Genomic DNA, 17,134 nt, shown 5'->3' on the forward strand with positions numbered 1-17,134 from the left:
TATGAGGGGTTGAGGGTCCTCCTTACACCTTCTGAAGTCCACTATTATCTCCTTTGTTTTCTTAACATTCATGGTCAAATTGTTGTTTTTGCACCATCCTGTCAGTCTGTCAACTTCATCTCTGTATGCATTCTCGTCGTCGTTTGAGATTTCTCCCACCACAGTTGTATCATCCGCAAATTTTATCATTGTATTCGAGGGGTGGGTGGAGATGCAGTCATACGTGTAGATGGAATATAGCAACGGGCTCAACACGCAGCCTTGCGGTGCTCCAGTGCTGACGAACAGGCTTGAAGATTGATATGGGCCCAGTCTCACTGTCTGTGGGCGATCTGTCAGGAAATCCTTTATCCACATACACAGGCTGCTGCTAAGGCCCAAGTCAAGAAGTTTAGTGACCAGCTGGTTAGGAATAATAGTATTAAATGCTGAGCTATAATCGATGAAAAGCAGTCTCACGTATGTCTTCCCCTTGTCAAGGTGTGTCAGCGCTTTATGGAGGGCTGTAACGATTGCATCTTCTGTGGACCTATTTTCCCTATAGGCATACTGGTCCAGGTTAATGGGAAGGACAGATTTAACATGCTTCATCACCAGCCTCTCAAAGCACTTTGCAGCAATGGGGGTGAGCGCTACAGGTCTGTAATCATTCAGGGTGCTGATGTGGCTTTGTTTAGGCACTGGAATGATAGTTGCTGTTTTAAAGCAGGTCGGTACGGTTGATGTGGCCAGAGACATATTAAATATGTCTGCAAAGACATCTGCGAGCTGGTAGGCGCATTCTCTGAGCACTCTTCCTGGGATCGCGTCCGGTCCCTCTGCCTCGCGTCCGGTCCCTCTGCCTTCCCTCTGTGTTTTGGCCTGAAGCGCCACCCTCCACCTATCTACCAATCACGAAGTCAGTAGTGTTTCCAGCTCAGCTCTAGTTACCACAGCTGCAGCTACAAACGTTCGTGCTAGTTCCTGCAGCCTATCTGGCAACCTCGAGTCAGGGGGGAGGGGGAGGGGATACACCGCTCTACAGTAATTTGAAAGTGATTGTAGTACCAGTTTTGGCCACAATCTTACATACGGCTCCTTTAACGCTTCATCTTTTGTGTGATGTACAATAAACTTCACTGAACTCGTCAGTATATTTTGGTCATCATTCGGACGGGGTCTGCTACAGCAGGCTTGTATTTATAGTGGATCAAAGCCGGTGACAAGTAAATTATAACCATAATTAAACTAAACTATACCTGTTCTATCTCCATGCAGCATATATTCTAGTCTGTGGGCATTATTGTCAGACTCCGAGTCGAAATGAACACCGCAACTGAGAGTTTCTGTTCTGATATTATCAGATCAGATTGTCCTGGTTCTGAGCGCGAGCTCGTGAGGCTCCGCCCCCTGTGCCGTGCAGCAGCAGTTAATTTGCATTTAAAGGGCACACACTAAAACAGCACTTTTTTCTGAGCCCCCAAAAAATGACAATTTAAACATGCTGTAAAAAATGATCTGTTGGGTATTTTGAGCTAAAACTTCACATATATACTCTGGGGACATCAGAGGCTTATTTTACATCTTGTGAAAAGAGTCATAATAGGTGAATTCCTTGTTTACAATATATGAAACATATTTTATTAATAATACTTAATGAAACGAATGTGAACAAATACTGTAATGAACACATTAAGTCTGATTCTGATTGACTCAGATTTTCAATGTGAATTTTCTAACACAGTGCATATTTGTTTTCAGGACGTCTAACAGCAGTGCGACTTTGTCCTCATGTGCGTCGATGGAGCCGTGTGTGTCAGATGAACATTTCCAGGCACACAGTCACGCTGAACACACCTTCAGACGCATGGAGGCCTACCTGAGGACCAGGAAACTCTGTGATGTCGTCCTTCTCGCCGGAGACCGCAGGATACCGGCACACAGGTAACAAAAAAACTGTACACGTGATTCAAATGATTCATACAACCAAACCAAATGTTGAACCAAATGTCCTCAAACTAAATCGCGCAAACTTTAGTAAGTCCAATGATAAGTTTTTCTCCAGTGTTGGGCCTCTGACACAAGATCTGAGTGGATCCAGTTCATGCTGCTGAATCACAAATGCCCTGGAGAGGCTGGAGATGAGTGATGGTAGTTAAATTTTACTGCTGAACGTAGCAGCAGTGGCACATTTATAGCACATTTCATTGTCAGCAAGTATTGCAGTTTCTGAATTTGACAAATACAACTTTGGACTTTCAAAACTCTGATGGTATTATTTTGAGTATGGCTTCTGATAATGTGGAGTGTCTGTTATAGAGATGGAACAAGGTATGATTACCACATATGAAAACTAAAATTATACCTAAAATCACTATTTATGCCCAATTTAAACTACCTAACTAAATTGAAAATCAAAATACTAAATTAAACCAATCGACATTTTCAAAACTCAAAGCAAGATCGGTTTAACAGGCAGTTGAAGAGTTGAGTAGATGTGTGTCTTTGTTGTAAACTGCATTGTATTGCAAATATAACAGTACATGCAAATGAGGATGTAAATGTTGGCCGAGGTTTGACCAATTCATAAAGGGTCTCTCTTTATAATGTTAGTCAATGTTTCTTGGACCAAAAACATAATTTAACTTTACATAATATCTTTTTTTGAGATCTTACAACAATTATATACAGGGTTCCCGCGGGGTCTTAAAAAGTCTTAAAATGTCTTAAATTCTGAACTTTAAATTTAAGGCCTTAAAACGTCTTAAAAACAGCCAGATTTTCATCCGCGGTCTTAAATTTCATTTAGTCAGGTCTTAAAAAAGATTTTACCCTCGTTCATTTCCAGAAACGCTGGCCGCAGAAAGTTATTACAAAGTAGCAAAAAAGTATCGAAGTCGCTAGCCAAGAGGCAGTTCACATATCGCGTCTTTTTCGCGCTCAAGCTCATTCAAATGTAGGCGCGCGGTAAGCGCGCTTATAATTGAAGCGACGCGCTCGTTTTTTTTTCCAGGCACAGCGACATGAAAAAAGACATGAAGGATGCGGGTGCACCCAAACACTACGGGTGTTTTTCTCTTCTCCGTAAATAAATCTTGTAACAGAGCTACAGCAAGCGTTTTTCGGCGGCGGAAATCCATTAGCCACTAAAACTTTTTTGTCATTGTGGAGTTGCATAGCAACGACAGACGCCACGGGAAAATCGGACCGAATTTTACTATTAATAATAAAAGATAAGCTAAAGTGTATTGTAAATGTCACTAAATCATTTTTTATAAAAAGAATGAGTCAAAAAAGATAAATTAAAGTCTGAAATATGTGAGGTTTATCTTTTTATAAAAAAAGATACTTGACTTTTTGTCAACTATTTGAACTTGTACATGTTAGTATATAACATGTTGCAAGACACTTAAAATCTGGCTAGCATTTTTAATAGTATTATTTTAATGTTTATGTTAGTGCGTATTGATGCTAATTTTATTTGTTATTTGCTGTTTTTCGACAAAAAACTTGGTGAATTGATTTCATTGTGTAGTATTAGTACTTTTTGAACAGGATTCTGTGATAACAGTGATCATTTTTTGGCACTATAATAATTAAATGAAATATTCATGCCATTTCATCTCTAGTTATGATCAACTAAAATCAACTAATTATGTGTTTTTTACAGTATAGGCCTATAATATGCAAAGTACAATTTTCTATAAAAAAAACAGAAATCTGATTCTGTTATTTTCTCTGACATGCGTTGTTGGGTCTGGAAGGTTACTAATGTGATTGCTTTATCTGTAAATTAAGTTAATGCTTTTTCAATTACTGAATTCATTGAAATAAAATGAATTCTTTGATTTGAATATTTTTTTGGCAATGCGTCGTGTAGGTCTTAAATTTCAATCTTTATGGTCTTAAAATGTCTTAAAAAGGTCTTAAATTTGACTAACTGAAACCTGCAGGAACCCTGTATATAATTTTAAGGGGAAAGGTTTAGTTTAAGGGTTCAACATTGAGAGGATGTCATGTGTTTGTGACATTCATGTTTTAGAGATAGACTGCACTGAACACATACATCAGATCTTGATATTATTCATGAGACTTTGGTGATATTATTCATGATTCCCCTGTGATGCTGATAGGGAGAGACAGGTGTTCAAAAACCATTTATCATGTGAGGCCCTGTTTACACCTGGTATTAAGATGAGTTTTGGTCGATCGGATCACAAGTGGATGACGCTAAATAGGTGTAAACAGACTCTAAAATCTTTTGAGCTTGTCCACTTTGACCATTTCCAGAGGTAGTCAAAAATGCATTAAGACCGGATTGCGTTCGTAGTGTAAACGTTCATGTCACCCTCGAAGAAATCAGGGCAGAAGTCTTTGGAAGTGGATAAAAGAGACAGAATAAAACACCAGGTGTAAACAGGAATGTGTCTCCCTTGTCTACTTGTGATCCAATCGACCAAAACGTATCTTAATATCAGATGCAAACAGGGCCTGAGTGTTTCTAGATTTATGGAGAGGTGGACTCGGGCTAGTTTGAGTACAATAAAGAAATAAAATGATCTGTGTGTGTATTTGTGTAATGTATTGTGAACGTACAAAACATAGATTACAAAAGTTATATGTTTTTGCCTTTTGTTGCATTTGAGAATATTTTATACTGTTAACTGTTTTTAAAGTGAAATAAAATGGACTGATTCAGACACAGTTGTTGTATTCTTCCCCCCCGCCGTTCCACAGATTTCCACTCATGCTGTGTTTGCATTTTTCCAAAATGTTTTTCCAGCTTAGTTTCTTAGGGTCTAAATCCAGCTTAGAGAGTTTGTAATATTTTTTAAGTATGTCATTTCAGTGCATCAAGTACATCAAAGGTCTGTCCTCCATGCACAAATTATGCACACCCTAAGATTTGTTTATTTTATATGTATTTTTATATTGTTATTTTAAATAAAAATGCTTCCGTTTTTATGTGAAAACGTTGTATTTACAGTACTACAGTACTACATAACACAAGTTAGCTAGCTGTCAGTTAATTCTGAACTTGTAAAAAGGAAACGATTGTTTCTGAATCAAAAACTCACTGGTTTAGAATAATGACACCCAATAAATCATGATATAAAATTCTTACAGGAAATTACACGATCCTCAAACTCACATATCTGGCATATTTTCAGATTGGCAGATTTATGAAAATGTAATTATAGAGACAAAAGTTCTTAATGTTATCTTTATCTTTATCTTTATGTTTTTTTTTTTTTTTAGTTAACACGTTAATGCAATAGATTCAAAGTAAACTAAAATAATAGGCCTATATGTAATAATTAGATTCTGCAATAAAAAATTTTCACACGTACAGAAAATGGCAGATTCTGTATTTCTCAATCTGCATCAGAACAACCAGGAAATGCAATCACGGAATTTGCTGTAATTCAATAAAACAACTTTCACAACATTTTTTAACTTATAATTTTCACATTAACATCTTTATGCATGACAGTATTTCACTCGTGGGAGGAACTTTGTTGATGATTCAGTTCCGCCATGCAAAGAGTGCAAATGGCTTTACCTCTGTTAAACGTCCCATTTGTTATTGATTTATAAATAAATTACCCATATAGATGGTCTGTCTCTATCATTTACTGTTAAATGCAGGCTTTGCTATAGGGACTTGTGTGCGTCAGTTCCGATCCACACAGTTTTTGGAAAACACATGAAACAAAATGTAGCCATTATATTGTCAAATTGAATAAATGCATTAATACTGTAGCTTTAAAATTTATTAATCACATGTGTTATGACAGCACTACTTCAAAATCATAGAAACGGACATGATTTACACTTTATAATAACGTTCAGTTGTAAGTCATTTATAAGTGGTTAGTTAATGATGAACTAATCATTTACAAAACATTCATAAATGATTAGCAAGTGATGTACTAACATTTTATGTATGTTTTGTAAATTCTGTTACAAGTCATTTACAAGTGATTAGTAAATGATTAACTAATTATTTACGAAACATGACTATGCATTCATGAATGATTATATAAGTGATATGTTCATTATTGTATGTATGTTTTGTATATTCATTTGTAAGTCATTTACAATTGATTAGTTAATGATTAACAAAACATAAATATGCGGTTCATAAATGTTTAATAAATTTTGTTTTTTGTATGTATGTATAGAAATTAGAGGGTGCAGAAAGTGTTGTAAATGCCTTGTATACACGTACAGATCATTTGTAACAGGTAAGTAACAGTGTTCAACACAATGATATGTAAATGCATGAATAAATCATTTACAACACTTTCTGCATCCCCTAATCTAAAGTGAAAACTATTCATCACTTGTAAATGTGTTACACATCATTCGTAGATAACCCCTTCAAGAATCAATAAGGCATAAGATCAACGAATCGTATCTACGAATGATGTGTAACACATTTACAAGTGATGAATAGTTTACACTTTAGATTAGGGGATGCAGAAAGTGTGGTAAATGATTTATTCATGCGTTTACACATCTATAACAGGTGTTGAACACTGTAGTGTAAGTGCTGACTGATGAGGGTATAGACAGCTGTCTTCTCTGAAACGCATGGAGTCTTTAACCACTGTGCACTTCATGAAACGCATAGTCATGTTTTGTAAATGATTAGTTAATCGTTAACTAATCAAATGTAAATGACTTATAACTGAATCTACAAAACATACATAAAATGTTAGTATATCACTTGCTAATCATTTATGAATGTTTTGTAAATGATTAGTTCATCATTAGCTAACCACTTATAAATGACTTACAACTGAACGTTATTATAAAGTGTTACCAAATTCCTCTAATTGAAGGATCACCCTTAAACAGCAGCACTTTGGCATTCCATCACTCTAATCTTCTTTAATCTTCTCTAATCTGTTCATCCTATTTTGTCCTTCATTATTTGACCCTCTTCTTGTGTCGTTTCCACATGTTTGTTGATGGCGTAGTTCTGCTGATTGCAAGGCTGCCTCAGGCAGCTGGAAGATTTTGCTGGTGGTTTATTTATAATGATGCACAAATGCACACTCATGCACTGTATAGTGAATAGCCTTTGTACTTTTTCTAACTAGAACGCCATCTGCAACCTAAAGTGCTTGCCTAAAATCTTGCTTTAGCACACTGACTTTCAGGCTGCTATGAGAAAGAGCATTCAAAAAAGCTGAATCGGTTATCCAGTGACACTTTAATGTGAGCAAAAACAGCAGAGAACCGCTAGATTATTGTGTGTAAAGTGGAAGGTTTTAAAGCAGTCTGCTCAGTTAGTTAGGGAAAAGTGGCAGCGGGCAAATGCTGAGTGTTACTCCTGCTGCTAAATGAGTCTCACAGGCTCTAATGTACTTTCACTCCTGAAGCCTCATTTGTGTTCCCTTTCTTTCTCTTTTATTCTCTCGCCTCATTACTTTTCTTTCATCATAATTCTTGCATGAGTGTCCATCATTACCAGCGTCATGTGTTTCCATATCTCTGCGTTTGCATGTTGCTTAAAGTGGTGCAGGAGCAAGTTTTGAAGTGTGAGGTGCAACACCCTCTCGAGGCAATTATTTTACTTTGAATACGATGAATTCATATTATGGCTGCACGATGTATCGAAATATCGCAAATGTACATATTGTGGTATGCATTTTGCAATGGCTTGCGATAACTGCACGATATCAATACTCCAAAAGATAGGTTTTAGGTCGACCCAGACACTGGTTTACATTGACGTTAAAATGACACTTACTTTTTATGTAATGCTACAGTAAAACAAAATTATTCTCACAAAAAGAATGTGAAAATGTGTTGGCAATATAATTTTCAGTTTTTAAATAATTGAAATTTATTTTACACACTTAAAGCATTATCGTATTGCGTATCGAATATCACATTATTTAACGAGTTCTTCAAAATTGCGCAGCCCTAATTCATATCAGTTCGTATGATCTCATGTGTATACGTTTTCGTACAATCTGCATATGCTTCACTGAATGTTAGTTTTATGTGTGGACCAGCTTACCTTTTTTCTGTATGTTTCCATACAAACTAAGATGTATACATTTATACAAAATTGCCTATTTGTAAAGTAATTACATTTTCTCCTGAGATCGGGTTGTGGGCAGGGCCTTTTTGTGACATTACAACATAATGATGGCTTATTTCATTAATATTAATTAGAAAGGAAACTAGAAAATTAATGAATATTTCTAATGGCAATTAGAAATGACTGGAAAAAAATAACTAATAAAAATCCTCACAAAACTGAAATCGGGAACAAAATCCCTTTCCATTCCAAATTGAAAACGTTATTTTTAAATGCAGGTAACTTAGTAATAACATTCTAATCCCTCCAATCATTTTTCAAAAATGTTTGATGGAATCAAATATTTTTCACAATAATCTTTCAGGATTACTTCACTTCACTTACACAACTTTAAGGGATAGTTCACCCAAACATGAAAATGAATCAACCAATAATTTCTCGCCCTCATGTCGTTCCAAACCCGTAAGACTTTCGTTCATCTTCGGAATAAATGAAGATCTTTTTTTTAAGAAATCTGAGAGCTTTCTGTCCCTCCACTGAAAGTCTACGCAACTACCACTTCGACGCTTCAAAAAGTTCATAAAGAGATAGTGAAACTAATCCATGTGAATTGAGCGATTTAGTCTAAATTTTCTGAAGAGACATGATCGCTTTATATAATGAATGGATTTAATTTAGAAACAGAAACATTGATCAGTGAACATAAACAGAATCTCAACTAAGGCTGGGTATTGTTAAAAAAATTCTGACCAACACATTTTTGAACGGCAGTGTACATTCAGTAAATTGCAATATAAGCACTATCAGAGTGATCAACAAGGTATCTCTTCATTTACCAGACAAAGACGGAGCAACTTTCTGCTCTTATGTTTACTCCATGCACTGTCAAGGGCTTCATCATATCTGTCGCGGTACCGGTGTTGTGCCGAATTTCGACCCCCTGCCAAATTATTACCCCCCTCGTTGAAGTCAGTAGCCTACCTGATTGCCTAATCCTAATCCTAACCCCACCCCCACAACTAATCCTAAACCTACCAATACTAGGGGGGTAATAATTTGGCAGGAGTCAAAATTCGGCACGACACCGGTCTTTGCAGCAATTATTTTACCGCAAATACTGCATCGCGCGCTGTTGGCATCGAGCCTGGAGAAATGTAGCCACACTTTTGATCGACTTTTCCACATCTTTAGGGTATTGTGAGTGTGTGTGCTCGCGTCTCATTGAGTATGTGCGCAGAGAGTTCCGCGCGTCTCGTGTGTGTAGAGTTTGCGTGTATGTGCGTGAGCGACTTTAGGCGTGTCGTTGTGCATTTCATATGTATTTGTTTGAGCACTGACGTTGACGAGTTAACCCCTTAGGTATCGAAATCTGGTACCGAAAAACAAGTCATTTTTCGATACTCGATAGTATCGAGGCAATTCGGTCGGTACCTAAAAAGTATCGAACTCGGTACCCAGCCCTAATCTCAACTGAACCTGCTTGACTCGTGAGAACAAACCTCATTGGTTCCTTCAGAAGCTCAAACATGATGCGTAACACACGAGAATGTATCTCATTGGTTCTCTCACGGTTTATCATGTTTATATGTGAAATAAAAGCCTATTGTAAATTAAGTCCGTTCCACATATAAAGCGATCGAGTCTCTTCAGAATATTTGGACTAAACCGCTCAATTTATATGGATTAGGGATTTTACGATCTCTTTATGAACTTTTTCATGAAGCCTCAAAGTGGTAGCTGTGTTGCTGTCAACGGAGTGACAGAAAGCTCTTAGATTTCACCAAAAAGATCTTCATTTGTTTTCCGAAGATGAACGAAAATCTTACGGGGTTGGAATTACATTAGGGTGAGTAATTAAAGGGATAGTTCACCCAAAGATGAAAATTCTGTCATCATTTACTCACCCTTATGTTGTTGCAAACCTGTTTGAATTTCTTTCCTCTGTTGAACACAAAATAATATATTTTGAAGAATGTTGGTAACCAAACATTTTTGGGGCACCATTGACTTCCATAGTATTTTTTTCCTACTATGGAAGTCAACGGGGACCAGAAACTGTTTAGTTACCAACATTCTTCAAAATATCTTCTTTTGTGTTCAACAGAGGAGAGAAATTCATACAGGTTCGGAACAACATGAGGGTGTGTAAATGAGTGACCGTATGAGTGATCCATATGAAACGGGCATATAGGCAGCTAGGCGCGTCCACAAGCTATATTGCGATGACGAGTCAGCATCGTGACTTAATCTCTGCAGCCAATAACACAGGAAACATTATCAAAATTATTAAAATGTTTAGACAGTCTCCTTCTGTTTTTTCACGACACACTCATAATCATTACGTTTGTCGGTGCGCTGTGGCAAGCTTTATACGTGCGTTTGATCGCTGATTAGGCTATGTAATATAGGCAATTAAAGGCTCGTTATTATGATTTATGGCTTATTAATATAAGCGCGCGATTAGCCGACTAATGACTACTATAGTCAACAATTTAGAAAAATCTTTAGTCGAGGGCAGCCCTAGATTATATCAGTGGTGTTCTGTTATAATCATATTTTATTCATTTTTAGTTGAATGTTGATGTTGCATTTATAAAGTTTAGTGGTTGTCAGTTGGTAATCTGGTTTGATGTGTATATAATGGAAATAACTCATCAAATATTTATTAATCTTATTAAACAACCAGCATTCATGCAAGCAGAACAATAAAATTGCTTAGTAACTTAATACGTAAAGCAAACAAAAACAAACCTCACAGAGTTTGCCTTCCTTTCAAGCTGTAATACAAGCACGCACACACTCTCTGTTCTTTGATATAGTAATTAGCATTTTGGCTATGAGTCTAATAGATTTAAAGCCGCAAGCTTTGAATGAGTGTGTGTGCTTGTGAATATCTTTGTCTGCAGAGCTGGATTTGAATAGGAAATCCTCATTTTACCATGCTTCAGTTAACAGATCCTCAGGTCTCTTACAGTAATCTCTTTCTCTCACTCTCTCTCTGTTTCTCATTTCTGTCTATTTTCTCTCCTCTCCCCCTTTTTTTTATTTTATCATACTGTAACGTACAGAACACAAGTGTCTATTTCCAGGGGTCTCCAAACTTATTTCACTTTTTAAAAATGAGAGTGGCTGAGAGCTACTCATTTTATACAATACTGTGTCATAACTCTCAAACGAACAACAATCCAAACTGATATACACCTGAAAGAGTTATACACGTCACCCTTTAATGTTAGAGAAAATAACAGAATCACAGAATACAGTTCTTTATGGAAAACAGTACTTTGCATATTTATTACACTGTAGTTTTTAATAAAGTTGTTATTATAGTGCATCATAACTAGAGATGAAACGGTATGAAAATTTCATATCACGATTAAAGTGACTCAAATTATCACGGTTATCACGTATTGTTAGAATGTGCTGGAAATGTTCAGAAAGTACTGATACTACACACTGAAATCATTTTTAACGTCGTTTCGTTTGAATGTCGAAACCAAACAAACAACAAATAAAATTAGCAGCGCTATGCACTTTTGGGTTGAATAAACATTACAATATTAACATATGGGTGCCTTACAACATAACGTGTTATCTACTAACATGTACTGCATGTTCAAATAAAGTTTTGACCAAAAATATATAAAATGATAAACCTCACATTTCATCCATTTCAATGGATGAGTCAAAATGATAAATTATAGGCATCTGCTTATCTGCTTCATAAACCATTCATAAACGCAAACAATTCTACATAGGCTACCTTATTATCTGAAGTGTTGAGATTTTTAGAATGCACATTAGCTAATTTTCCACCTACAAAAATACAAATTTGGTCCGATTTTTGCATTGGTTGGCTGAATGAAAATGTAAATCCACTCACTGGCAGGTAGTGCTTATGGAACAGCAGAAATAGAGCTGTTTCCCCCAGTGTAAACTCTTTTCAGACCCGTTTAGTGACTTTTTTTTTCAAGAAAGCACCTCGTGACAAATCTAGCAACTTCTTGGGACAAAACGAATATAATTTCCGAGACTTGTCGGTACTGCCACACGAGCGTGAGGTCTTGTGGCTTTTTGAAGACAGTCGGTTCCCCCTTTGAGATACATTCATATAATTCATTCATTCATATATTCTTTCATATATTTCTCTCAGCAATCTGCCTTCCGTCATGTTTTCACACAAAGCGAAACCTACGCTTCATGCTGCGCCTGTATGCGTGAGAAGGTTGCTAACTTTGCTTAATGCTGGACAATATATACTGTGAGTTTTTCAGATCGCAATAATCAAATACGTTTTTAATGATGATTAAAATTTGAAACGGTAATACGTGTTCCGGTAATACTTGTTCTTTCGCCTACATTTGTAAAGAAAAACTCACTCTCAAATTCCTCATGAAAATAATGTTTTTGTTTCCTTTTCTTTGCTTTAATGCTATCTTTACTCATCCTGAAGCTAATACTGCCTTGTAGCTGTAAAAGCGTGAGGATGTGCTTGACTGAAACTTCAATGTCATGATAGTTTATTTTTATTTTTTATTGTTGGTTGTTATTCTGTTATATTGTAATTACATGCTCATAAAAAAAATTAAATAAAAAAAAACGTAATGCCGATATGTCAAATAAATACTTGATTTACATTGGAGGGGGCGAGACATTACTAATTCAGAGGCTGCGTCCTTCGAAGGACGCCTTCGCCACGCCTTCGAAGGCAGAGATATTCGGACCGAGCTTTGGTAAATGGGACGGTCTAGCCTACGGAGGATTGTTCTTGTCGCCTAGCAACTGTGACAGCTGTGACGTTTGTACTGAACTTTATTGAAAGTTATATTCAACTGTCTGAAAACAAAACAGGGTTCACTTCACAACCTGTCTAAATATGTTCACCGTGGTCCATTTCTGTACAATAAAGAGTATAAACTATAGAAAATTGCATCTTAGTAAGACATTATAACTGCCTTTTTATTTTTACATTTGTATCAATTGTTATTTGAGTAAGTTGAAACCCAAAACCCCAAAATTCTGTGGTAGGCTAGGCCACGAAGGACCCATCTGTTGTATACTTCATTGCCCGGGAAATGCATTTGAAAGAGCCTTCGAATTGGGACAGGATTCGTAGTGTCATGGTGACGCAATCGGCCTTTGAATGCGGCCTTCGAAGGATGAAGTCTCTGAATTGGGACGCAGATTATATTAGCTCACTCTGATGAAAAGTACATCTTGGCGAGCTACCTCCAATCAGGCCACGAGCTACTGTGTTGGAGACATACTGTATGCTGTGAAAAAACGAGAGCATGTAAAACATGTGGACACTCAGTGAGTATAATGTCATCTCAGTTTCTCTCTCTGTCTTTCTCTCTTAGACTGGTTCTCTCATCAGTGTCCGATTACTTTGCGGCCATGTTCACCAGTGATGTCCGAGAGGCAAAGCAAGACGAGATCAAAATGGAGGGTGTGGACCCAGATGCATTATGGGTCTTGGTCCAGTACGCTTACACAGGTATGTGTTTATCTGGAAGAGATGTTTGGTTAGATATATTCACATGCACACATACTAAGGATGCACATTATAAAATGGAAAATTACCACGCGCAATTAAATATTCAATTTCAGCTGTTATACAGTATATATTCAGTATTAGCTGATACACCACTGTTTAAAAGTTTGGGGTCTGTAAGATTCTATATGCTCACCAAGGCTGCATTTATTTGAGGAAAATTACAGTAAAAATAGTAATATTGTGACATATTATTATAATTCAAAATAACTGTTTTCTATTGTAATATATTTTAAAATGTCATTTATTCCTGTGATGGCAAAGCTGAATTTTCAGAATCTTTACTCCAGTCTTCAGTGTATCATACATATGGAGATTTGGTGCTCAAGAAACATTTCTTATCACCAATGTTCAAAACAAGAGCAAATTGTGAAATAGTGTTTGAAATAGTAAATATATTCATGTTACAAAAATATTCTGTCTCTTTTGATCAAATGAATGTGTCCTTGCTAATTAAAGTATTAAATTCTTTAAAAAAATAAAATAAAAAACTCCACACCTTTGAATGGTAGTATACTTACTAAATAAATAAACCAATAAGCACTCATCAACAGATTTACACACCTAATCTCAGTCTTTCTTTCTACAGGGTGTTTGGAGTTGAGAGAGGACACTATAGAGAGTTTGTTGTCGGCTTCATGTCTTCTGCAGCTCTCTGCGGTGGTTCAGGCCTGCTGCAGTTATCTAATGAAACAACTCCATCCCTCCAACTGTCTGGGCATTCGGTCCTTTGCAGATGCTCAGGGCTGCCTGGACCTCCATAAGGTGGCACACAACTACACCATGGTGAGCACACACACATTGAGAAGAGTTACACACTCACTTAATCAGTGCAAAAGATAGGCTGGCAAAGTCAAAAGGAGTTCCTGCTCCTGGAAAGTGGATACTAAACCTCTTGGTTTTTTTTTATCTTCAATGAGCACCCCTCTCTCTCAGCCTCATTTTTCTTCTTTTATCACTTTTCTTTCGTTCTTCTTTGTTTTTCCGCCTCCCAACCAAACGCATACTGAAGGATTTATCATCCGCAGTTCACCGAGTTAAAACTTGGAAGTGAATTAAAGGACACTATCGAGCGTGTGCACGCAACAGCATATGATATGCTTAAAGTTACAGACACACTGTGTATTTTTTTTGTTCGTCCTTCAGCGTTCTCTGTTGCATCTATGTGGGCGGCTGCCTCAGTGAGTGTGTGTATTTGTATTCATCTATAGGCGTCTGTGTCCATCTGGCTGTCTGTGCCCGTTTTTGTGGGTTTATGAGTGAGCAATTGAGCCCATTTTAACAGGCGTGGAAGCACTGGTGCCGAAAAAGTTCCCTGAACAAGGCGAGTGTGTTTAATTGGACATGCTACTGTTCCTCTTCGCGAATTTTCCGCTCAGCGTTTGATGTTTCACTGCTCCTGAGGGAAACTCATTCAAGAAAATATAACCCATAATAGCCCGCCCACAGTTCACAACAGGGGGGGTTGTCATGGAGACTGCAGTGAAAACTTGTTTTACATTTTCCATCAGTGCCTCTGTTTCCTATCTGGCTTTCCTTCCCTTGTTTTTATTCAATCCCCCCATTCCCCAACAATGCGATGATGTCCAGTTCTCTTGTCCACTTTGTAATGCCAGGGATGTCCATGTTGGGTAGCAGGTCTGTTCTACAGGAAAAGCAGAGAAATCTATGCCAATTTCAAATACTAAAATGCAAATAACAATATAATTATGCATTGTTAATATTATCAGCTTTTAAAAGGGAAGAGAATACACTTGAAAAGTCTGGGTCCTGAAGCAAAACCAGTTGATAACTACTAGTCTGTGCTGTGTAATTGCTAGTAGCGTTATGCTACTACAGTAGCATATACACATCACATATATACAAATATACAATACCCGTGTTATATATAGTTGCTAAAAACATCAATAATAGCTTGGATTAAATGTTATGATTATTAACAATAAAAAAAAAAAACATTTTAGTGTGTGTGGTCTGGTAAATCCTACGTTATGGGGACAAAATGCCAACAAAGATGGCAATATCTGAAATCCTTGTCCTTGTGGGGACATGTTTTGGTCCCCATGAGGAAAACAGCTTATAAATCATACTAAGTTTTTTGTTTTTTGAAAATGTAGAAATGCAGAGAGTTTTCTGTGGGGGATAGAATATACAGTTTGTACAGTAAAAAATCATTATGTCTATGGAAAATCCCCATAAAACATGAAAACACGACATATGTGTGTGTGTGTGTGTGTGTGTGTGTGTGTGTTTGCGTGTGTGTGTGAGCGGTTGTTTGTGCTTACCAAGACTGCAGTAAAAGAAGTAAAACAGTAATATTGTGAAAATTATTGCAATTTAAAATGGTTTTCTATTTTAATATATTTTAACGTGATTTATTTCTGTGATGGCAAAGCTGAATTTTCAGCATCATTACTCCAGGCTTCAGTGTCACATGATCCTTCAGAAATCGTTCTAATATGCCGATTTGATGCTCAAGAAACATTTATTATCAATGGTAAAAAGAGTTGTGCCGCTTAATATTTGAGTGGAAACCATGACACTTCGTTTGTTTGTTTTTGTTTTGATAAAAAGAACAGAAATGAGCATTTATAGCAATTTGTAACTTCATAAATGCTATTACTGCCCCTTTGCTGAATAAAAGTAGTAATCTTTTAATATGATTTTTTTATGTGTGCATATATAGTATGTGTGTTTTTATATATACACATCATGTAGCCTGTATCATGTGTTTAGAATTTTGATTGAGTTATTGTACAGGGCTGCACTGCAAAAATTGTTTTCAATCCCGAACCTGATCTAAACATCACGTACCACTGATCCACCATTCAAATTTGTATTTCCATTTATTCTCTTGGTAGATGGCATCTGTCAAATCGACTTATAGGAGAGTGCTCATTCACCTTTTTTTTTTTTACGTTGCTATGCTGAAAGGCCATTAGTCACACACACACATACTGTGATGCTCTACTTTGTGACAACCACATCCTTGGTTCCATCAACCAATTTAAATACTCTCTTTCTCCCCCTCTCTCTCTCTCTCTCTCTCTCTCTCTCTCTCTCTCTCTCCCTCTCCCTCTCCCTCTCCCTCTCCCTCTCCCTCTCCCTCTCCCTCTCCCTCTCCCTCTCCCTCTCCCTAGGAGCACTTCATGGAGGTCATGAGGCATCAGGAGTTTCTGCTCTTGCCTGCATGTGAGGTAGAGAAGCTTTTAGCTTCTGATGACATGAATGTTCCAGAAGAGGAAACCGTGGTAACAGCCCTGCTCAGCTGGGTCCGCCATGACGTAACCACCCGTCAGTCACAGCTTCCTGTTCTTCTCGCTCACATCCGCTTACCCCTGCTTAAACCACAGGTCAGTCATCCATCCATCCATCCATCAGTCAGCAAGTCTTTTATTCTGCTGGGCTGTTACTTGTTCAGTCAGCTTGATCAGTAGACCCATGAAGCCACATCAGAAAATCATTAATCTGCATTTATTCATTTATCAGCTAATCAGTTAATTGAGTGATCAGTCAGTAAGTCGGTCAGTCACGGTGATTAA

General features: G+C 37.1%; 1 protein-coding gene across 3 annotated transcripts in view; it reads left to right on the plus strand.

Annotated features, from left to right (window-relative positions):
• klhl5 (kelch-like family member 5) overlaps window positions 1-17,134 on the plus strand; it is a 75,334-nt gene that overhangs the window by 34,133 nt on the left and 24,067 nt on the right. For all 3 annotated transcript variants that reach the window (XM_084401755.1, XM_084401756.1, XM_084401754.1), the window contains 4 exons: window positions 1,741-1,923; window positions 13,399-13,535; window positions 14,182-14,378; window positions 16,733-16,945. In XM_084401755.1, the coding sequence (XP_084257881.1) occupies window positions 1,781-1,923; window positions 13,399-13,535; window positions 14,182-14,378; window positions 16,733-16,945 (690 nt within the window). In that variant the 5' untranslated portion in view covers window positions 1,741-1,780. The remainder of the gene's footprint in view (window positions 1-1,740; window positions 1,924-13,398; window positions 13,536-14,181; window positions 14,379-16,732; window positions 16,946-17,134) is intronic.

Source organism: Rutilus rutilus, assembly GCF_951802725.1.
Source record: "Rutilus rutilus genome assembly, chromosome: 2".
NCBI lineage: Eukaryota > Metazoa > Chordata > Actinopteri > Cypriniformes > Leuciscidae > Rutilus > Rutilus rutilus.